The sequence below is a fragment of the Thamnophis sirtalis genome, unplaced genomic scaffold (genome assembly GCF_051295495.1).
Source record: "Thamnophis sirtalis isolate CommonGarterSnake01/CBP01778 unplaced genomic scaffold, rThaSir2_p1.2 scaffold_2, whole genome shotgun sequence".
NCBI classification, from domain to species: Eukaryota; Metazoa; Chordata; class Lepidosauria; order Squamata; family Natricidae; genus Thamnophis; species Thamnophis sirtalis.
In genome coordinates, this window is record NW_028261382.1 from 105,896,220 (window position 1) to 105,920,505 (window position 24,286).

At 40.2% G+C, this 24,286-nt stretch overlaps 2 protein-coding genes across 2 annotated transcripts; one reads left to right on the forward strand and one right to left on the reverse strand.

Moving 5' to 3' along the window:
• The first annotated feature begins 1,266 nt into the window (after positions 1-1,266).
• LOC148049093 (proto-oncogene Mas-like) lies at positions 1,267-2,205 on the forward strand. The gene has a single exon (XM_087703826.1). The coding sequence runs from the start codon at positions 1,285-1,287 to the stop codon at positions 2,203-2,205; it is 921 nt and encodes a 306-aa protein (XP_087559952.1). The 5' UTR covers positions 1,267-1,284.
• Positions 2,206-8,767: 6,562 nt separating this feature from the next.
• On the reverse strand, positions 8,768-20,051 carry LOC106554729 (proto-oncogene Mas). Its single transcript, XM_087703827.1, has 4 exons — positions 19,920-20,051; positions 13,467-13,562; positions 11,443-11,503; positions 8,768-9,969 (listed from the first exon to the last, which is right to left on the reverse strand). Exons 2-4 carry the CDS (start codon positions 13,492-13,494, stop codon positions 9,060-9,062), a joined length of 999 nt encoding a protein of 332 aa, XP_087559953.1. The 5' UTR covers positions 13,495-13,562; positions 19,920-20,051; the 3' UTR covers positions 8,768-9,059.
• Between the last annotated feature and the right edge of the window lie 4,235 nt (positions 20,052-24,286).

The following is a 24,286-nucleotide window of genomic DNA, read 5'->3' on the forward strand; positions in this document are numbered from 1 at the left end:
AAAGAGTTGTAAGGGACCTTGGAGGTCTTCTAGTCCAACCCCCTGCCTAGGTAGGAAACCCTATGCTGTTTCAGACAAATGGCTATCCAACATCTTCTTAAAGACTTCCAGTGTTGGGGCATTCACAACTTCTGGAGGCAATTTGTTCCACTGATTAATTGTACTAACTGTCAGGAAATTTCATTTTGTTAGATAGCTCCCAATGTTCAAGTTTTGTCAAGATCCTCCTGTATTTTAAGCCTATGAAAATGTCCTTTTCTGGTCCTGTTCTCTTATGGACTTCTTTCTCACCCATGACCCAAGTCTAAGCTCCTCATTTCCATTCCTCAGAATCTTCCTTGGATATATTTTATCTTATGAATGAAGGCAAATATACATATCCTAAAATAAAATTACAGGATCCAGTCTGGGTTGGTCATTGGGACCAGAGTTTTAATCTTCAGGGAAAATCTTTTTCATGGAATGTGTGCTATGCATAATATTTATGGGGTGCTTGGCTGTATGTGCCAACAGGATATAGTAGGGTGTTCCACACATTTACTACCCTATTGTAGAAATCATTTTTCCTGCAATCAAGATTAGAACGGATTACATTTAGTTTGTATCTATTGATAACCCTTGTGTTATTCCAGTTGGAGTAATGTTGAAGTATGTTGTATGCTATCAGAGTGATCATATGAACATTGTATTCTTTTCACTTTTGATGTTACACAGTTCTTGCAAAGAACCAGAGGAAACAAACTCCCCACAAAATGGACAAACATTTCTGCTTTTGTCTGTCAAAGTGATGAAGGAAACTGTCCTCCATGAACCACTTCTGCTTCGCTTGTACGGAAAAGCACTGAGGTGAGCCAAGTCCTTTCTGGGAGTCAAAAACTTCATTAGCTCTCAAAGAAGTTCTATGCGTCAGATGATGAGCTGACCTTGAATGGCTCAAAACTGATGGAAGAGAATCTTCTGATATCACCACTGTTGCCTTCTTGGGAAGAAATCAGAAGTATTTATATGAGGAAATATTCAAAAGCATAATCCAAGTAGAGGAAGGTTCCTGTGAAATTTCTCACATCTTCCACCCTGATTCTTGGAAAAATCAAAATAGATGCAAATGATGTTTGATGGCTGTTGACTAAAACAAGGGTGAGTGGCTTGTTCTTTAGCTGTCTGGATCCATCAATATCCCTCAGCAAGAAGCAGAAACAAGCAAACAAAACAAAACAAGAATCATTTCTATAGAAGAAGACAACCAACAGGATAACCATCTTTTCTGGAGTAACAGATTCTAAAATGGGAAATTGGACAGTCAATTATATTTTACCCAATGGCACGGATGACATGTCCTCAGAGGCCAACATTTATCAATTTGACTGTCAGAAAAAAGTCATCCATTCTTTAATCATTTTAATTTGCATTGTAGGAATTATTGGAAATGGAATTGTCATCCGCATTTTGCATTTTCAAATTAAGAGGACTCCTTTCATCATCTATATCCTCAATTTGGTTGTGGCGGACAGCGGGACTCTCGTATTCCTATTTATCTCAGCAATTTGGCACATAACTATGGACAATTCCAACCTAGAAATCATAGAATGTTTAGTAGGAACTTTCTGCACGGGTCAATTTCTTCTGACAATCATCAGCATTGACCGGTGTTTGGCTGTCTTCTTCCCAATTTGGCATCGATGTCATCAGCCTCCATACCTCTCCACCATTCTCTGTGCCGTTGCGTGGGTTGTCTCTTTTTCAGTCTGCGCAATTCATTACACTCTGATTGTGGTCAAAGGCTTTCGAAACATGCGCCATTTCTACCACCTGTTTATATATACTATCATTTGCGTCCCACTCATGGTGGTCTCCAGCCTGGCCCTCTTCCTCAAAGGGTACCTTAAATCTCGAATGAAGAGGCGAGGAAAGCTTCTCAAAGCCATCTTGCTGGCCCTGCTTTTCTTCCTCATCTTTTCATTGCCAACAACCATCATTTATCTCATCAACCTGATTTCCAATGAAAAGTATTTCAATTTATTTCAGTATGGCTACTTATGTGCCTGCCTAAACAGTAGCGTTAACCCACTGGTCTATTTTTTGCTGGGGAGAAAGAAGGAACATCATTCTATGTACAACCTAAACATTAGCCTCCAGAGAGTCTTCAAGGAAGAAGAAGAAGAGAGTGACAAGCAACCAAAGATCCAGGTTGATATCCATTTATGATGTACTCATGAGACAGTGGTGGGATTCAGTCAGTTTGCACCTACTTGGGGGAACCGGTTGTTAACTTTCTAAGCAGTTCGGAGAACTGGTTGTTGGAAGAAATCTCATTTCGTTTTTTTCCACTTTACAAGCTAATCCTATAAGGAGGGCAGGAAGGAAACATTCTGGTGTTGTTTCTAGCCTCATCTTTATTGCCCTGCTTACAGAAACTGCCTCTCCGGTTAACAGCTGTAACAGCTAAAGTGAAGCGCTCGACGTGTGTGATGTTGAGTTGGCCACACCCACCCAATCACATGACCACCAAGCCCCACCTACCCAGCTGGTCATTAGGGCAAAGAACTGGTTGTTAAATTATTTGAATCCCACCACTGTCATGAGAGTGACAAACCCTGATTTCATAATCAGCTGGTAAAGTAAAGGGGAACTTTCAGAGTTTCCAGTCTGGTTGAGAATGAAGTGCACCGCAGAGAGCAGGAAGGAGAGGATCCAGATGAGGCCACAAACAAGACTGGGCAAATATGGAGGACGATGGCAGCGATGCCAGAGAGGGAAGAGGACAGCTACGCACCTGTCCAGGCTGATGGCTGTCAGCAGAAACTGGCTGGACGAATAGGTGAAGAGGAAGAGCTCAAAACATACGATGAAAAAGACTGCCAGAAGGTTCGTCTTTGCAGGGAGAGTTAAAACAGCCACAAATATAGCTGTAATAATAAAGGATGTGAGTGCCCCAAAATCAGCAATGGAGAGGTTCAGGATGAAAGTGGTGAAAGGATTCCTTTTAAAGGAATAGACCAAAACATAAATTGTGGCTCCATTTCCAATCAAGCCTAAAATACAAATAATGGCAATGGAGCCATTAATGAGGTTTCGCGTTAAAACATCAAGCAGAGGAGTAGTTCTGAAATATTCCGTCCAGTCGTGACTCCTGTAAGCAGGGGAAAACAAAACAAAAAGAGAATCAGTCCTTCATTATCTTTTGAGAGCTGAATGCAATTACCTTTTAATGTCTGCCAATTAGTGAACATTTAAAGTGACTATAAAGTTCTACTCTACTCTACTCTACTCTACTCTACTCTACTCTACTCTACTCTACTCTACTCTACTCCACTCCACTCCACTCCACTCCACTCCACTCCACTCCACTCCACTCCACTCCACTCCACTCCACTCCACTCCACTCCCCTGTCCTGTCCTGTCCTGTCCTGTCCTGTCCTGTCCTGTCCTGTCTGTCCTGTCCTGTCTTGTCCTGTCCTGTATTTTCTGTTCTGTTCTGTTCTGCTCTACTCTACTCTACTCTACTCTACTCTACTCTACTCTACTCTACTCTACTCTACTCTACTCTACTCTACTCTACTCTACTCTACTCTACTCTACTCTACTCTATTCTATTCTTCTGTTGTATCCTATCCTATTCTGTATTTTCTGTTCTGTTTTGTCCTATTCTATTCTATTCTATTCTATTCTATTCTATTCTATTCTATTCTATTCTATTCTATTCTATTCTATTCTATTCTATTCTATTCTATTCTATTCTATTCTATTCTATTCTATTCTATTCTATTCTACACAATTCTTCTCTATTCTTCTATCCTGTCCTGTCCCATCATGTCCTGTCCTATCCTATTCTGTATTTTCTTTTCTTTTCTTTTCTTTTCTTTTCTTTTCTACTCTACTCTACTCTACTCTACTCTACTCTACTCTACTCTACTCTACTCTACTCTACTCTACTCTACTCTACTCTACTCTACTCTACTCTATTCTTCTGTTCTGTCCTGTCCTATTCTGTATTTTTTATTCTGTTCTGTATTCTCTATTCTAGTCTAGTCGACTCTATTCTATTTTCCATTCCATTCTCTTGCAGAAATTCCTGAATGCTGAAATAGAATTTCATATGGTGGGCACTTCTGTCTCATTCTTCACATGTTGTGATTATACAGGACACATCCCTAAAATGTGGGGACAGCGAATAACAGTGCCAACCTAGGAGAAAGCTCCACTGGCAACTGGGGGGCAACAACAGAAGGCTAATTTCATTCTTACAATGAAAATATTTTGCACCAAAAATATTTACATTTCATAGTAGGTTGGCCAGATATTGAGGGAGCCTTTGTAATCTAAGGATTCAGTTACAGAAAATCATGGTTATTGTCAAAATGCACATATATTTTAGAAACATCTTCCATAGTTACAATTTTATTTTTATGTCTCTATATCTGTGTATAGATTAATAAAATAATCCTCAACAACTTTTTCCAGTGGTCACCCCACAGAGTCACTGGTGAATAATCAGTTTTTCTGATGCTTTCTAAGATGCCTGCCACATAAATATTTAACCAGGTAATTAATTATAAAACAAACTCATCCTGAAAGGGATTTTTTTTTCTTCCCACCCTTGTTTTTTCTTCATTTTCAGAAATGTTTCTGGACCTCCAATCACATTTTTTTTCTTAAAGTTCTCTTAAAGTACATGGAGGATGACTTGAACCCTTGTGTCCTTCTGGAGGACAATCCTGGGATGTTGTTGTACACAGGAAATGTGGCAGATATCACCATGTTAGCATTCTTACATTCCCCATGACAGCTAATGTCAGGGTTCCAAATAGCATCCAAAAGTAAATCAGAGTCCGAGGCAAAATATTGCTCAAACTTCCAATTTATTAGGAGAGCCATGTTGGCACCTCTGGGAAAACCTGAATCTGAAAGCTTCCCGGTTTTCCCCAACCAGTTGAAAGTCCAAGATCTTGCATCCACACCCACAAGTCCATACATGGTCCAATCATCCACTGCCACTGCCATCCAGTTCTGATCAGGTGCAGAAGTGCAAAGACAAAGGATGACCTTAGCTTTCTAAAAAGAATATTGTTATGTCTACATAGCATCTAATTCTGTACAATCCCCCCTCCCATTTTCCCACAATAGAAAATGCATAGTAGAATAATAGAAAGTGTGGCAGGCCAAAGATCCAGCAGGAAAGATGGCGTCAGGCCTGACAGCTATTGTTTTTGGGGTGGGGAACCTTTCAGGAGACATTTTGTGAATGCATTCATAGAATGTCTTCAAAATGTAAATATAGTTTTAATCCCAGGATGGATGGGACAACAGGAACTCATGATCTGGTGCTAAAATTTCAATTTGGGAATAACCACACAAAGCATTATGAACCTTTGAGGTTTTTTTGTTATCAGTAGTATCCACAAAGGAAAGGAAATTATATATAATATGATTTTCATACTGTTCATACCTTGTGAATCTGAACAATTAAATTGCTGCCCCATTGTGCAAAAAGTGTTGTTTTCTTGTTTAGAAAAGTTCAATCTCTGGATAAGATGGACAATTTGGGACACTGTAATGTAAGAAGAAATACAATTATCAAAAGCAAGCACACTCAATTTTTCCTCCCTAATTGTCAAAATGACTGAAAGAATTTGTGGTTTTAGAGAATTCAAATTTCTTTGTCCAAACAAAACAAACATAATAACCCTTATGCTGGCTTTTAATCAAGCAATCATCATTTATTTACAGTCTGAGCCAAAACACAATACAACAGAGCAGAAATGCAGTAACGTAAGTGCAAACCGTGAATTTTAAAAATGGAAAGAAAGTATTTAAAAAGTTTGCAGTGTTGGAAGAAATATCCATCTGGGTTCAGTTCCAAGTGGGGAGAAACACACTGGAAACATGGAGGCTGATTGGAAAGATGGTTTAATGATGAACAGGACTACAAGGGTTTTAGGTTCTGGGTAGCTGACCACATGGAGTGGAGAGTGAGTATTATTTATACCCTCCCTTGAGCCTTGCCCTTGAGTTTCCTGTTACTGTCTCAAGGGCATGTATTCTATTGGCTCAGACTCCCAGGGAGCTATGGTTATAGGTGAGGTTGTCTGAGATAGGTTTGGTTCAGTGGTGGGTTGCTAACCGGCTTACTACCTCTTCGCTTGTGCTCTCTCTCTCTTGCATAATGCTTCCGCACATGGGCAGAAGCATCCGGGTGGGTGGGTGAAGCCTCCTGCAACTGCCACTATCAGTTTGGCTGAACCGGGACGAACCTGCAGCAACCTACCTCTGGTTCGGTTGAATCTTGCTGAGTGATGCATTGAAGAGGCTTGGTTGTGCCATGTAGTGAGCTCTGCTAATAGATAATCCTATTATACCCTGGAGGATCATGAGCTGCAGGTCTTTCGTCATCTATCTATCTATCTATCTATCATCTATCTATCTATCTATCTATCTATCTATCTATCTATCTATCTATCTATCTATCTATCTATCTATCTATCTATCTATCTATCTATCTCTATCTCTATCTCTCTCTCTCTCTCTCTCTCTCTCTCTCTCTCTCTCTCTCTCTCTATCTCTCTCTCTATCTATCTATCTATCTATCTATCTATCTATATCTATCTATCTATATGTTATATATATATATATATATATATATATATATATATATATATAGATAGATAGATAGATAGATAGATAGATAGATAGATAGATAGATAGATAGAGATAGAGATAGAGATAGAGATAGAGATAGAGATAGAGATAGAGATAGAGATAGAGATAGAGATAGATAGATAGATAGATAGATAGATAGATAGATAGATAGATAGATAGATAGATAGATAGATATTTAAAGTCACAACCACTGGTATGCCCAAATATGGGAGGAAGATCACACTTCCATTCTCTGTCCTTCAGCTCGTCACAAGAGACCATCCAGACAGAAACCCAATATTTTTTACTGTTGCCTTTTTGTTACATTTGTTATATTTGTGCTGATAAATAAATAAAGGGAGACTAGTATAGATCTATTTCAAGCTATTTAGCTCTCAACAGCTAGCCATACCCTTGCTGGTTCTATTCCCAAATAGAGATAGATAGATAGATAGATAGATAGATAGATAGATAGATAGATAGATAGATAGATAGATAGATAGATAGATAGATAGATAGATAGATAGATAGATTGTTGGATGGGGCCCAGGGGTGGGTCGCTGCTGGCATTACTGCTGGTTCGCTTCGTGCCCTCGTTGCTTGTACATGCACAATTGTCTGTAAATTGTTCTGACCATGTGCAGAACATTATAAAATGACTAAAAATGCATGCTGGCAATGGCATGGGTGACCAGGGAACCGGTTCGGGAGCATGGCCAGCCTGGTTTCCCTACCGGTTCAGTGACCCAGTCATAATTTCCACTACTGGTTCACGTGAACTGGTAGCAACCAGGGGTGAAATCCGGCAGGTTCTGACAGGTTCTGGAAAACCAGTAGCAGAAATTTTGTGTAGTTCAGAGAACCGGCAAATGCCACCTCTGACTGAGGTTTGAGTCACATGTTGATTTATAAGAAAAGAAAAGTTAATGTAGTGTTTTGGTTCCCTTGGTGAATAAACAATGCCAGAAATTCAAGTGTGTATGTGTGGAGCACTGCATCCTCCATCTTGCAGATTCTCCTACCCATCCCAAGGACAGAGTTGTAATCAAATCAAGGATATTTTTAAGCTCCGTTACTTGTTTTTCCACCTCTGAACTCTCACTTTCAGTTTTGATAAAGTCCTAGCCAACAAAGTTTGCTCCAAAGTTCAATGGAACCCAGAGGAGAAATGAAACCTCTGAGAATTCCGGAGGCCTCAAAGACATTATGAAAAAGATAATATGGAATATAAGGAGGAATTTCTGGTTGTCTTAGACTCCAGGACAGTCATCTTACTCAAATCAGAGAAGGCATCTACAATAACAAGGGGAGCATATCTTTCTCCTTCTATTCTGGCCACGTTTTACAAAGGCACGCTTGAGAGCGTTTGGTTTGGTTTGGCGGCTGCAGTGCCTCAGATGGAAAGTCCATACAGAGAGTGGTGAGGACAGCAGAGAACATTATAGGAAGCTCGCTTCCCATTTTTCAGGATACTGCTTATAAGCGCTATGTGCTTAAAGCTTAAAGCATTGTTAGAGACACCATCCCCTCCACCCCCACACATCGGCCTTCATGGTCTGTTTCTGTTGCTCCCTGCTGTGGTGGGTGGGAGGTTTTGAAGTATCTCTAGCTGGACTACCAGATTTTATAACAGTCATGCTCCCTAGGCCATCCATCTGGTAAACTCACAAGATTTGTTTCTCTCTCTCTGTACATGTACATATGTGAACTAGTCTGTGTTGTTTCTCTGTATTGTATATGCAGGTATATGCATACTGTTGTATTTAATGATTGATTTTGTCATGTTTATGTAGTGTACATTGGATGATTACTGTTGGGGTTTGTGCCAGCTAGAGATAAGGACTTGAAATGTTTATAAAAGAGTTGCAGGAAGGAAGTCATATAATCTTAGAACCTACATATCTTTAAAGAAATGTAAAAAAAGGAAGCAACAAATAATATTTATTAATAATGAACTGTTATTATAAAATATAATATGAGAGTATGCTTGAAGGGTTAAGGATCAAAAATGTCATTATTTATTTCAGCACATGTCCCCCCCCCTTACAATTTCTTTCATTACACATATAAATTTGCATCTTGTTTGGGAACCCCTACATTCTTCCACCAAGTGCTTTAGGGACAAAAGCTCGGGAAACAAGAAATGATGAAAATTACTGATTTTAAAAAAAAATGTCATTTGGTAAGAATGATTCCTACAGTTGTTAATGATGATTTGTATTAAGACATTTTTCTGTCCAGCATCTTCACTTTAAAAATTACACATGAAGCAATATTTCCTGTTTACATTGTTTGGTGATTAGCTATATTAGGATTGGCAAATTCCATCCATTCTGTAGGTTCTTATTGAGTCCGCATATCATTTAGGACTTTAAAAAATGACTACACAATGCCAGTGACTCCTCACAAGGGACAGTGAGTCTTCACAACTGGTCTTCCTCCATAGTTTTCGGATCTTCTGGGCTGTCCTTCTCATCTTTGAAGACTCTTTGGAGAGCCACCTTGTAAGATGCTCTGGGCTGGTCTTTCCCCCTCTTTTTCCTCCCGACTAAGAAATAAAGGAGTGGGTTGATGCTGCTATTGAGAGCCACACATCCTATCCCAACGGTCATGAGGAGGGGATTATAGGAACCAAAATATTCAATGACATAAAAGACATCCATTGGGAGAGAAAAAAGCAGGAAGAAGAGAAGAGCCAGCAAGATAGCGGTGAGAAGTTTCCTTTGATTGTGTTCAGGTTTAGACCTCATACAAATCCAGAGGGTCAAAGTGGACACAGCCATGAGAGGCGTACAAAGTAAGCCATTCACAATAATCTGAAAAAAGAAAAGCGAAATTCCAAAGTTGGCAGTCTGGTACAGAATGAAGTGCACCGCAGAGAGAAAGAAGGAGAGATTCCATGTGAGGAGACAAAGAAGGGTGGGAAAGTATGGAGGACGATGGGAGCGATGCCAGTGTGGGAAAAGGACAGCCACGCACCTGTCCAGGCTAATGGCCGTCAGCAGAAGCCGGCTAGCAGAATAGGTGAAGAAAAAGAGCTCAAGTAATAAGAAGAAAAAGGCAAATGAAAGATGAGTGATTCCATGCAGAGTTAAAACAGCCACAACAACAGCTGCAACAATAAAGGATGTGAGGACTCCAAAATCAGCGATGGAGAGGTTCAGGATGAAAGTGGTGAAAGGATTCCTCTTAATGGAAAAGGCCAGGAGGTAAATTGTCCTTCCATTTCCCACCAGGCCTAAAATACAGATAACTGCAAAGAAGCCGTTGATAAGGTTGCTTGTTAAATCGAGCACAGGAGTCATTCCAAAATATTTAGCCCAGACATCACGCCTGTTAACAGAAAGAGATGAAAACAGAATCAACCCTTGTCTCAAAAATCTGCGAACTGCTCAGATATTCACATCATTGGATAGGTTTTGTGTTAAATTATCAAGCAATTGATCCTATGAAGAAGAGTGAATTTCTGATATTTTAGAAATGTTTGAAGCAAAAAAATTGACATAGCCTAAGACACAGTAGGCTGCCGAAGTCTTTCGGGATAAGGCTGATAAACACCCACCTTTGTCTCCTTTGAAACTCTGCTTGAAGACCTAATTGCCGATTAGCTTTGCAAGTCCAAATGGAGCACAGAGTCAAAACAGAGCTTCAGAGATTAAACCAACCAGAACGAACAAAGTTGCTTCCTGCAAAGGCTCACGTGCCTTTGCTCATCCTTTATTTCTTATGAGAGGAGCCAATCATCTCCAAGCCTTACTCTTGAGTCATCCCTTTTGTCTTAACTGTTCTTGTTTTATGGAAGCTCTATACTTGATCCACTGGGAACAGACTCCCCCTGTTCCTCTGCCTCGCTGATGTCAGACTCTGGAGGCTCCTGAGGGAGCACATAACTCCCAGATGGTCCTGCCCTCCTCTCTGCCTCTGATGCAGAGTCCTCATCAGAGCCTTCCTCAGACTCCAGGACTGGCCCATGCTCCTCCCCAACCTTCTCACTGTCTGACTCTGCTGCCAGCTCCATAGGCCACTGGCAGACTCTATCACATTAAGCTGTCCATGACGTGTTAATAGTCAAATGGTGAAGACCGTCTCTCCGGGAAATGTTGTCCTTTGTTTGCCCCCTGCATGGAATCCAAAAGTCCTCATTGGCTGTTTTGGAAATCTAATGGGCCTGTACTTTCACCAAAAATGGGTTAAGAGCAAGCTGAGTTGAACAACATCCATCCTTCACAAAGTGCTCCCATTTGAGCAACACAATGGGCAGAGCAGGGGAGCAATTTTCCTTGTAGAATTTTATGAAACCACTAACTGATAACCTGGCATTGCCTGGGTATTTATTTATCTTAATCCATACATTTGTCCTCAAAAATGATCTTGGCCCAAATGTAATTTCTAATGTTGGATTTTCCTCCTTACCAGAGGGAGCTCCCTTGTGGAGTACTGTGAAGCCATTACCATGGCAACTCCACTGCGCTGCACAATAGAATCCATTTTACGGTAGTACGGTAGAATCCATTTTAAGGCACAACAGGCTGTATTTTAACAGAACACATACCCAGAGAGGTGTTAGGGGTGTCTTACCCCCACAGTATTTGGTTCCAGAGAGAAAGCCATCTGTGTACCAAGTTTTGTTGAAATTGCTTGAGGTGTTCCAGAGTTATAATGGAACACACACACACACACAGCCATAGATAGTTGATAGATAGATAGATAGATAGATAGATAGATAGATAGATAGATAGATAGATAGATAGATAGGAGGCTTACTCCATTCCTGCAAAAAAATGTTTTCTATCATAATATACTTACTCATTGAAGGATATAGGTGTAATATTATAGAAGGCACCACTTCCACTATAGTCATCATCATCTAAGGAAGAAATTATAGTAAGTCAAGATTACAATCAATAACAGCAGGCAGCAAAAATGCTAATGTGTTTTAAAAAGTTCTTCCATACATTCAGTGTCTTTCTGAATGGGAGTCTGTGTATACATAAATTAAATAATTCCCAATGTTTTTTTTCTTCTTGTTGTGGTTGCCCAGATAGTCATTAGCAATACTCAGTTCTTATGGTCCTCTCTAAGAGGCCCAGAAATTACCAGGAATTTTCAGACTATAAGATGCACCAGAGTATAAAACTCACCTTAGTTTTTGGAGAGGAAAACAAGAAAAAAAAAACATTCTGCCTCTGCCTACCAGCAACCATGGTATTCGTCTGTCTAGCATCCTGTCAGTGTGTGAGAGAGTTGAGGGTTGTTTGGAAACAAACAGTATTTGCTGTGTGAGGAACAAGGAAGGAGACAGAAAGGAGCCTGGGCCTGGCTTGTTCTGTACTAAAGCTGTATGCTGTGCTGATATCTGAAAGTAAAACTGAAAGAGAAACTTATCTCCTCTGCTGAAATACCATGTTGGAAAACCTGCTTTTGGTGTTGTATATTTACTTAATGTGTTATATTATATTATATAGAGAAGTTATTGAATCCTGCTGAAACAGTTACTTGTGTGTTCTTTCTGAATGTTGCAAGACACGTCCTTACAGCAAATTACAAACAGCCAGGTCAGCTTCAGCACATTATTGCCGTCTAATTCAGCATGAGCAGCTGATTGGCAGGTGGATTGGCCTCCTGGAATACCCCCAATCAGCTGTTCCAGGCTGAATGGATTGCCACAGACCATTGCCTCCTCCATGCCTTGCATGTATGGCTACATTCAGTGTATAAGCAGTGCCCACATTTTCACCCTCTTTTAGGTGGGGGGAGTGCATCTTGTACTCTGAAAATATGGCATTTAACTTAATTAATTCAAAAATGCTCATTTTGAAAAGGAAACTCTTTTTCCCACACTTATTTTTCCTTCATTTCCAGAATGCTTCTGGATCTCCAACCACATTTCTTGTTCTTAATGTTCTCTTGAAGAACATAGAGGTTGACTTCATCTCTTTTGCCCTTCTAGAATGATGTTGCCTGCAGGCAGTGGTGGGTTTCAAAATTGTTCGAACCTACTCTGTGGGTGTGGCCTCCTTTGTGGGAGTGGCTTGTTGCCCACGTGATCGGATGGGAATGGCTTGCTGCCCATGTGACTGGATGGGAGTGGCTTGCCGCCCATGTGACCGGATATGAAGATGCCGACAACACTTGTCAGAACCACCTTAAATTACCTCACACACAGCCCTGGCATGCATAAGAATATGATGTAAACTTGTTTTTTAAAAGAAGGCATCTTTGGTTTGCGTTAAAACAACTTCAACACACGTAATGTTCTGATTGCACCACAAACGCAGTAGTCATCCTTACCTTTCACAGAGGCCCTGAGTTTTATAAATATGAGCATGATAGTGTAGAATAATCATATCCAAGGACCAGTGGTGGGTTTCAAAAAAATTTGGAACCTCTTCTGTAGGTGTGGGGAGTGGGAGAAGACTACTCCTGCTTTCTGGGTCCACTGGTGGAACCTCTTCTAATCAGTTCGGTAGATTTGACGAACCGGTTCTACCGGATAAGTGCGAACTGGTAGGAACCCACCTCTGCCTGCAGGAAGTGGCAGGTATCAATGTGTCCATATTTCTAAATTCTCCATAAGATTTAGTTAACGAATAATTCCCTTGGAAGCCATTTTGTGAATGCACACACAGAATGCTTTTAAGATGCCAGTGTGTGTCCCCTCCTTTCCAATCTCAGGAGGTGGGGGAACAACAGGGACTCATGATCACATTGTAGAATTTGAATTTTGGAATAAGCTTATGAAGTATTATGAACACTTGAGATTTCTTCATCAGCTGCACCCAGAAAGGAAAGGAAGATGATATATAATATAGTTTACATATTGTTCCTACCTCCTAGGGAAATATTTTCTTCTTCCATTGTGCAAAAATTGTTGTTTGTCTGTTTGGATAAATCCAGATCAAATTTAAGGGGGACAGCCGAGGACACTGCAATTTAAGGGGAAATACATTTTTTAATAAAGTTTTCTTCATTTTTTTTCATTTTCATGCAAATAACCACATGTATACTGTTAAGTAACCAACACTATTTTGTATTATTAAATATTTATGTCAATTTGTCTTACCATCAACCCCCAAGAACCATTATTGGCTCTCCATACTTCTGCTCTCTATACACCGTATTTATACTTTATCCATAACTTTCTTCTCTCTTGAGCCGAGGTGGCGCAGTGGTTAGGGTGCAGTACTGCAGGCCACTTCAGCTGACTGCTATCTGCAGTTCGGCTGTTCAAATCTCACCGGCTCAAGGTTGACTCAGCCTTCCATCCTTCCGAGGTGGGTGAAATGAGGACCCAGACTGTGGGGGCGACATGCTGACTCTGTAAACCGCTTAGAGAGGGCTGAAAGCCCTATGAAGCGGTATATAAGTCTAACTGCTATTGCTATAACTGCTATTGACTGTTCTTGTGATTGTCATAGGGAATTGTGTTCCTGGATTCTAATTCAAAATCATTGTTGGTTTGCCATCTGCACAAAACAAGTGTAATCCCTCCCAGCCCTCAAACAACCAATCAAAATTTACAGCTGAAGACCAAACACAATTGAAAGACCATCAACACAATATAATTGTCAGACGTGCCTCCTTCAAAATTCAAGAAAGGAAATCCTCAACTTCGTTATTTTAGAGAAAAGGAACTTTTACTGAATATGAAGTGAAAGCAATAGCAATAGCAATAGCAGTTAGACTTATATACCGCTTCATAGGGCTTTCAGCCCTCTCTAAGCGGTTTACAGAGTCAGCATATCACCCCCAACAACAATCCGGGTCCTCATTTTACCCACCTTGGAAGGATGGAAGGCTGAGTCAACCCTGAGCCGGTGAGATTTGAACAGCCGAACTGCAGAACTGCAGTCAGCTGAATTAGCCTGCAGTGCTGCATTTAACCACTGCGCCACCTCAGCTCAACGGAAGTAAAGCAAGTTCTGAGGCTAAAGGGGCGAAATTGTACATATCAAATGTTTATTCAAATCCTTTCCCCCTATGACCCCAAGCTGAATGCCCAATCTCCAGACCCCAAGGGAATAGTTTATGATTAAGATCAGGAATGATATAAATTGTTTAAAGTTAGCCTAGCAAGGAGGAGCTAAGTTCAATTTAAAGATGTTATCAATTTTCTATTCTTTTCTCAAATATATCTTAGACTGTTTTTGTTAAAGATTTATACTGTGTATGGGTGCTGGGAAGTTGGGGGGGAGTCGGGGGGTTGGGGTGGAGGGGGGAGGGTGGGATGTATATTAGGCTTGACGAGGTGTGTTAGATTTTAAAGTAATATGATTGCACATGTATACTGTCTTCTCTTATTTTTTCTTTAAAACTAAGATATGCTAAGTATATTGATATGGAAGCATAAATACCATCAACATAGAATGGAGTTTGCTCAGAAGCTGAAATACAGCAAGTGAATGAGAGGAAGAGTGGGAAGCAGAGGAGAGAAGAAAGAGAGGAAGAGAGGGATAGGAGAGAGGGTAAGGGGGGAAGATGAGGAGGATAAGGAGGACTGGAATGAAGAGAGAGGAGGAGGAGAAAGGAAGGGGAAGTAGAGTAGAAAAGGATGATGGAGGGAAGAAAGGAGGTAGGAGAGAGGTAGAAGAAAGAGGTGTATGGAGAGCAGAAGAGCTAATAATGGGTTTTTATCTTTCTGGGCGTTGATGGCAAGAGGAACTGATGTAATTACTACTTAATAGAATATGATATTGGCTATGTAATAGTATACATGTGATTATATGTTATGAAAATGGAAAATAAAAAAAAGTATATTTTGAAAAAAAAAAGGGTGTCATGTAGGGTGCATCTTCAGTTGGCTTCATCCATCTGGTTGGCAGAGATGGTTGACCTTGACCAAACCTGAACAAGAGCATTCAGCATGCACAGAAGATGGTGAGAACAAGACTCCTTCCCTGTCCCAAGATATCACCTCCAGCTCGATTATCCTCCCAAATACCAAAACCCGCTCTTTCCCCATTACTATGGCAGCCAATAGCAAGCAAGTGACATAGAGGCTGACAATAATAACTATTAAAAAGGAACTTTTTTAAAAAATGAGGAAAAATTGTGGTATTTCATCGTCATCTGAATGGAATCTCTTTGAAATGTCTTGGAAACCAGACATTTGGTTATGGTTGAAAAAAAATGGCAGACTAATTTCTTAATTTCCTTGGCACTAAATATCTTCTTATTCTGCATTAGCCACAACAGGGTTGTCTGAATGTAACATAATGGGTACTTGAGAGACCGCCTCCTGCCAATTACCTCCTCGCGACCTATTAGATCACACAGATTAGGCCTCCTCCGAGTTCCATCCACCAGTCAGTGTCGACTGGCAACTACGCGGAGGAGAGCCTTTTCAGTAGTAGCTCCAACCTTTTGGAACGATCTCCCCATGGAGATTCATACCCTCACCACCCTCCAGACCTTCCGCACAGCCCTCAAGATCTGGCTATCCCGTCAGGCCTGGGGTTAAAGATTATAATCCGTCCCCACCCGAATGATGAATGTTGCTTCTATTTTTAATTATGTATTGTTTTATATGTCATTCTGTGTATTCCCTACCCCATAAGTTGTAAGCCGCCCTGAGTCCCCTCAGGGAAAAGGGAGGCCTATAAATAAACTTATCATATCATATCATAAATGCTGGGCAGAAAGCTATAGAAAAATGAAAGTTTTTCACTCTTGTGAGAACAGTGTCAGGCCTGCAATTATATTCCTTTTAGAATTTTGGCCTGCCACACTTTCTCTTATTTCGTTATGCTGTTTCTTTAGTATAGTTGATGGGAGGGGGGAATAGACAGGAGTAGGATTGTGGAATGTATTGTTATCATTCTTTTCTAGAAGCCAAGGTCGTCTTTTGTCTCTGCACTAGTACACCTGACCGGAAGCAGCTGGGCATGGATGCCAGCGTGGAAGAAGAAGATGGGACCATGTGATGGATTGTGAGTGTGGGGACAGAAATCATGAACTTTTAACTGGGTGGAATTCTGATGTCATTTCCAGTATTGGGATATCATAGCATAATGCCAAGATGTCTGATTTATTAAATTGGAACTTTAAGGATCGTTTTGCCTTGGATTCTGATTTAATTCTACATGATACTTGGTACGCTGACAAACAGCATATTTCTGGACTTCTAGTTCCTCTCTTCTTCCTCCTTGGAAGCTTATTTTTAGGTTCTACATAAAATGATGCCATTTCCTTCTCCCCAGCAGAAAATAGATCAGTGGGTTAACACTGCGGTTTAGACAGGCCCATAAATAGCTATAGGTAATACAATCGAAATATACAGTATTGGAAAGAATGCTGATCAGATAAATGGCACTTAGTGGAATAGAAAAGCTGAGGAAGAAAACATGGGTAAACAAAATGGCCACCAGAAGCTTTTCTCACCTTTTCACTTGTGATTGTCTGTAGCCTTTCAGGAAGAAGGCTAGACCGGAAACCACCAGTCTGGCCTTGAGATGCAAAATGAGGTAAATATGAGAATAAGGAAGTATTGGAGAAACTTTCAAAGACCTATAACCAAAATCAGAGGGTAATGAATTGCACGGAGGAAAATAGAGGCTATCCATGTAAAGGCATAGAGTACAGTAGACAAGTATAGTGGTTGGTGGCATCTGTGCCCAAATTGGGAAGAAGACAGCCAAACACCGGTCAATGGAGATGATTGTCAGAAGAAATTCACTGGCGCAGTGTACACATACTAACTTTCTATTTTTTTTTAAGGAAGGGGGGAAGGAAGGAGGAAAGGAAGGGGGAAAGGAAGGAGAGGAGGAGAGAAGAAAGGAGGGAAGGAAGGAGGGAAGGAGGAGGGAAGGAGAGGAGGAGAGAAGAAAGGAGGGAATAGCAATAGCAATAGCAATAGCAGTAGACTTATATACCGCTTCATAGGCCTTTCAGGCCTCTCTAAGCGGTTTACAGAGAGTCAGCATATTGCCCCCAACAATCTGGGTCCTCATTTTACCCACCTCGGAAGGATGGAAGGCTGAGTCAACCCTGAGCCAGTGAGATTTGAACCGCTGACCTGCTGATCTAGCAGTAGCCTGCAGTGCTGCATTTAACCACTGCGCCACCTTGGCTCAAGGGAAGGAAGGAGGGAAGGAGGAGGGAAGGAGAGAAGGAGAGAAGAAAGGGGGAGGGAAGGGGGAAGGAGGGAGAGAAGGAAGGAGGGAAGGAAGGAGAGTAGCAGAGAAGAAAGGAGGGAAGGAAGGAGGGAAGGAAGGAAGAAGAAGTAGGAATGTTGTAAGATAAGATGGAGTTATGGGATGGTAAGAAAGCAATCTTCAAGTATATTGTCAACTGTAGGGGAAAAATTGTTATAAATACATATTATTAATAACAGTTATGAGATCATATAATTGTGAATGTATATATGAAATTAATAAAACTTTCAAAAAAAACCCTTTCTATTTTTTTTCCTATGAGTGAACTTTCAGAAGTTAAGTGTCGAATTGCAGAGACCGACACAAACATGAGAGTCGACCACAGCCAAATTGAGGATAATAGATGATGAAAGGAGTCATCTTCATTTGGGAATGCAAAACTCTGATGACAATTCCTTTCTAATAAGAAATACAGATTAAAATGATTAAAGAACAGGCATACAGGCTCAGAAATGCTGCCCTTGGAGTGTATGGCAAGAATGAAATTGTCCTCGGTATTATTGAATGTTAAATTTTCCACTTTAGCATCCATTATTCCAGAGTGGATGTTTGTCACATTGTTCATCATCGTCTGTGGAAATGAAACTTATATTTATTTTTTCTTTTTGTTTCTGCTTTTTGCTGAGGGATATTGATGGATCCAGACAGCTATACAACAAACCACTCACCCTTTGTCAATAGAGATTAAATGTCATTTGTATCCTTATTTTTCCAAGAAGCAAAAAAGAAGAATTTATTCAGCAAAAGGAATAGGTTTCCACGTTAAAGAGAATAAAACTTACTTTACATTTTGCTATAAACCAGGAACAAGAAAGCATTTGTAGGCGTTTTACGCAAAGGAGATGTTTAAAAATCAAGTCACAGAACATGGAAGGAGAAAGAAGAAATACCAAATTGAAAATCAGTCCATCAAGCAATCCAAATATAGTTAGAGTCCAAGACCAAATGCAATCAAAAGACACGCTATCAAACACAATAACCATTAAAAAGGAATTTTTCAGAAAACTGAGTGAACCTCTGTGAATAGCAATAATAGCAATAGCAGTAGACTTATATACCGCTTCATAGGCCTTTCAGGCCTCTCTAAGCGGTTTACAGAGAGTCAGCATATTGCCCCCAACAATCTGGGTCCTCATTTTACCCACCTCGGAAGGATGGAAGGCTGAGTCAACCCTGAGCCGGTGAGATTTGAACCGCTGACCTGCTGATCTAGCAGTAGCCTGCAGTGCTGCATTTAACCACTGCGCCACCTTGGTGAAAAATTAGCAGCTAACAGTTGATAGGAAGAAAATAAAATTTATGGGCTTCCGGCAGTTGCAGCTCTTGAAAATATACTTAAAGTGTTTGAAAAACTTGATGAATTTTCCATTCTTCTACAAAAATGGATGTCTTGTCATTGATCTGCAAGATTAATATCAGTTCCAAAACTATGCGTATTAATGCTGACACCAATCTTTATTGTGAGGTTCTCTTTTCCAATCAAAACACCAGGTAGACAATACAATAGCTATAAAAAAAGGAATTTAAAATTTGAGAGAAAATCTTTTAAAAGGTTGTTGTTGTTAGTTGTGAAGTCGTGTCCGACCCATCACGACCCCATGGACAATGTTCCTCCATGGCCTTCCTGTCCTCTACCATTCTTTGGAGTCCATTTAAGCTCACACCTACTGCTTCAGTGATTCCATCCAGCCATCTCCTTCTCTGCCATCCCCTTCTTCTTTTGCCCCCCATCGTTCCCAGCATGAGGCTCTTCTCCAGTGAGTCCTTCCTTCTCATTAGGTGGCCAAAATCTTTGAGTTTCATCTTTAGGATCTGGCTTTCTAAAGAGCAGTCAGGGTTGATCTCCTCTAGGACTGTCTGGTTTGATCGCCTTGCAGTCCAAGGGAGTCTTCTCCAGCACCATAGTTCAAAGGCTCCATTCTTTGATGCTCGGCCTTTCCTATGGTCCAACTTTCACAGCCATCCATTGCAACTGGGAAAATCATCGCCTTGACTATACACACTTTTGTTAGCAGGGTGACATCTCTGCTTTTTAGCATGCTGCCTAGATTTGCCATAGCTTTCCTCCCAAGGAGTATTTTCTAAATAACAATTACCAAAGCAACAACTCTATCTTTACTACTGACATACCTGGCGATGAAAGGAAGAATCTCCAGAGCAGACCAGCAGATCTATTTCAGACTCTAAGGCTGAGATGTTTTCCAGGAATCCTGATTTGATGCAGTTACAGTGAGGAAGGAGAATTGAGCTGCTCCAAGCTGCAAACATTCTCAGAAAGAAAGAAAAAAGAACTTGCACAATAACGTGTGTCTGACGTTTTCAACTTTAACTGTTCTTGCACACAAGATGTAAAGGAAGTGCTTAGAGGTACGATCAGATCACAAATCTATAGGAGTTTTAAGATTGTGAACTGAGATTTGATTCACACTGTGATTTGCAAAAAAATCGAAAGTTAATGTAGCACTTTAGAATCCTCTGGTTAGACGGGGCATATTTGGAGTTTGGAATAGATATAAAACGAGACAAACTGCATCCAGTTTTGGTTATCATGTTACAAAAAAGGTAGTGAGACTTTGGAAAAAGTGCAGAGAAGAGCATTTAAGATGATTAAATGTAGACTAAAACATATGAAGAATGGTTGCAAGATTTGGGTATGGTTAGTCTAGAGAAAAGAAGGATTAGGGGTGACATGAAAGGAGTATTTCAGTATTTGAGAAACTGTCACAAAGAAAAGGAGGTCAACTTATTTTCCAAAGCACCAGAAGGCAAGAAAAGTAATGATGGATGGAAACGAATCAAGGAGAGAAGCAACTTGGAATTAAGGAGAAATTTCCTAACAGCGAGCACAATTAACAGTGGAACAGCTTGCCTCCAGAAGTTGTAGGTGCTCCATCACTGGAGGCTTTTAAGAAGAGACTGGACAGCCACTTGTCTGAAATAGTATAGGGCAGTGTTTCTCAACCTTGGCAACTTGAAGATGGCTGGACTTCAACTCCCAGAATTCCCCAGCCAGCGAATGCTGGCTGGGGAATTCTGGGAGTTGATGTCCAGCCATCTTCAAGTTGCCAAGGTTGAGAAACACTGGTATAGGGTCTAATAGTATATTATGAAACCTGAATCTTTTTTTTAAGAAATGGCAATGAAGAATTGGAAAGAAAATACGGGCCTTTGTTTTTGTACATGAAATCATTGGCAAGGCTGTAGTATGCCCAAAGGCGGAAAGAAGAAGAATATATACCCACAAAGTAAGTAGAGTATCATGTGCTTTCAAAGTTACTAGAACCTCTCCTTTACAGTTGCTTACTGTATTACCAGTAAAACAAGCAATATCTCAGATCTGGTATAAGCAGGAAATAAGAGGTCTGCCATTTTCCATTTCCTGTGTTTCTTATAGCACCCACAGCTGATACCTTAAATAGCAGAGCAATAATAAAGCAGCTTTATGAGCCTCATCTATCATTAAGCTTTGCATGAGCACCTTTAGGAGGGGGAAAAAAACATTCAAACCATCAAAATGGCTGAAAAGTACATGACGGCTACTGAAGGAGCATAGTAATCAAACCAATATTTGCTGTTTTGCTTCTGATATCAAAATGGCTGAAAAGTACATAATGGCTACTGAAGGAGCATAGTAATCAAACCAATATTTGCTGCTTTGCTTCTGATATAATATACTGCTAGAAATCATTTCTTATGAATTAAGCCTTCTTATCAGCTTCTGCTTATGTTACTGTATACCAGTGGTGGGATTCAGCCAGTTCGCACCTATTCGGGAGAACCGGTTGGTAACTTTCTAGGTAGTTCAGAGAATCGATTATTGGAAGAAATCTCCTTTTGTTTTTCCCCACTTTACAGGGCTAATCCTGTAAGGAAGGCAGGAAGGAAACATTCGGGTGTTGTTTCTAGCCTCAACTTTACTGTCCTGCTTACAGAAACTGCCTCTCTGGTTAACCCTTACTACATTGTAACAGCTAAAGCAAAGCCCATCGATCTGAGTGACCATGAGTTGGCCAAGCCCACCCAGTCACATGACCACCGAGCCCCACCTACCCAGATAGTCATTAGGGCAGAGAACCAGTTGTTAAATTATTTGAATCCCACCACTGCTATATACTGTCAGAAATTAGTTGTTAGGAACTAATTCTAGCTTTGCAAACTGTAGCCTTGATACTGGTTAGCATTAGTTTGTTATCTGTGTCTCGCTTCTTATTCCTGGCTTCAGAGCTAAGCATATCCTTGAAAATATAGAAGAAACTGTTACCTAGGAATATCGGGCCCCATAGATAAAGGAACCAGAGTAGGGAGTTTTCCTGCCTCATAGATTCTGAATCCTGAAAGCAGGATTGTTGAATAAACAACTTGGCCAGGGGAGAAAACCACCCCTACACAAGGCTATAGGAATGTTTCAGAGATAAGGCAGACAGAGAAAGGGACCTAAACAATGAAAGCTTTAAAGACCACATTGGTAATGAACTTTTGTCTCTGATTGGGTAAACTTCGTTTTTATCGGCATAAAATGTATATAATACTTCGAGCCACTTTCACAGGGCTGTGGCTATTCCTTACATGCATTTTGCCTGTATGTTTTGGATATAGTTTTTTCACCCAGCCTTTTTGCTTTGGCCAAAGAATAAAAAGCTGTTATTTTTTTGGCATCTCGCAAACTAGCAAAAAATGGCCCAGGGGCATTTTGCAGGCTTCCCAAACCTTCCGAGAGCCGAGGTGGCGCAGTGGTTAAATGCAGCACTGCAGGCTACTTCAGCTGACTGCAGTTCTGCAGTTCGGCTGTTCAAATCTCACCGGCTCAGGGTTGACTCAGCCTTCCATCCTTCCGAGGTGGGTAAAATGAGGACCCGGATTGTTGTTGGGGGCAATATGCTGAACTCTGTAAACCGCTTAGAGAGGGCTGAAAGCCCTATGAAGCGGTATATAAGTCTAACTGCTATTGTAACTGCTATTCCATTTTTGTGAAGGGGTTTCGGGAGGCCAAAAATGCAGTATTCAGTGTAGAAGATGCACCCAGAATTTCACCCTCTTTTTTTGGGAAAAATGTGCATCTTGTACTCCGAAAAATACGGTAACTTTCAATTTCTTTTGTACTATAAATAAACCATGTGAACCAAATCTCCATTCATGATGTGAAGTCTCCTATAATCTTTTTACAGGGTCATATTTTAGGCACTTCCTTTGAATCTTTTTTTGTGTTAACACTTTAATAACACTTCTGCAAATGCCAGACACATATTACACAAGTTCTTTTTTTCTTCCGCAGAAAGTTGACAGATTGCTCCAACTCAATTCCCCTTTCTCTGAAGAAGGAACTAATGGCACCAACAAGTTGCAGGGCTAAGAGAATGTCATCCTTAGATTCTTCTGGTCCTCCGCTGGAGATTCTTCCTGTCATCACCATGTATGTCAGTAGTAAAAGTAAAGCTTCTCTTGTGGTAATGGTTATTTGCAAAGTACTCCTTTTTGAATCCAGGATACGACTTGGAAATCATTAGTATGGGATCACAAATCCTGGAGAATCCTCTGGCAAATAACAGAAATCAAGTTAGCAACAAGTTTAATCCAGAATGGTGGAACACTTTCTGTCATCTGTGATTTCCATCAATGTGTCTCTGTCTCTGTCTGTCTGTCTGTCTGTCTATCTGTCTGTCTGTCTGTCCCTCCCTCCCTCCCTCCCTATCTATCATCTATCTATCTATCTATCTATCTATCTATCTATCTATCTATCTATCTATCTATCATCTCTCTCTCTCTCTCATCTCTCATCTCTCTCTATCAGATATCTATCAGATATCTATCAGATATCTATCAGATATCTATCAGATATCTATCAAATATCTATCAGATATCTATCAGATATCTATCAGATATCTATCAGATATCTATCAGATATCTATCTATCTCTATCTATCTATCTATCTATCTATCTATCTATCTATCATCTATCTATCATCTATTTCTCTCTCTCATCTCTCTCTCTCATTTATGATCTATCTATCATCTCTCTCTCGGTCTCCTCTCTTATCTATCTATCTATCTATCTATCTATCTATCTATCTATCTATCTATCTATCTATCTATCTCTATCATCTATGATCTATTTATCATCTTTCTCCCCCCTCTCTCATCTTTCTTTCTTTCTTTCTTTCTTTCTTTCTTTCTTTCTTTCTTTCTTTCTTTCTTTCTTTCTTTCTTTCTTTCTTTCTTTCTTTCTTTCTTCCATCTGTGTCTTTATCAACTCTATCAACTCCATTCTCAAGTTATACTTAACTACTACCTTTTTAAAGACTTTCTCTCATTTTTCAAATTCCTTGTTTATAGTTATTGTATCATTTTGTTGGTGTTTTGATTGAAAAAGTGCAGTCTCACAATAAAGATTAGTCTCAGCATTAATATTCATGGTTTGGGCTTCTTGTTTGGATTGCCTTCCTGTTAATAATCTTTGTGATCAAAGAGAAGACATCCGTCTTTGGAGAACAATGGAAAAC

What these genes read in the sequence shown, in the direction of transcription:
- LOC148049093 (XM_087703826.1), top strand. Translation starts at nt 1,285, where the DNA reads ATGGGAAATTGGACAGTCAATTATATTTTACCCAATGGCACGGATGAC.
- LOC106554729 (XM_087703827.1), bottom strand. Translation starts at nt 13,494, where the DNA reads ATGGAAGAAGAAAATATTTCCCTAGGAG. An exon ending in AGAAAATATTTCCCTAGGAG is followed by an intron (nt 11,504 to 13,466) that starts GTAGGAACAATA and finishes TTTCTTCCTTAG; the next exon opens with ATGATGATGACTATAGTGGA. An exon ending in ACACCTATATCCTTCAATGA is followed by an intron (nt 9,970 to 11,442) that starts GTAAGTATATTA and finishes TTCTGTTAACAG; the next exon opens with GCGTGATGTCTGGGCTAAAT.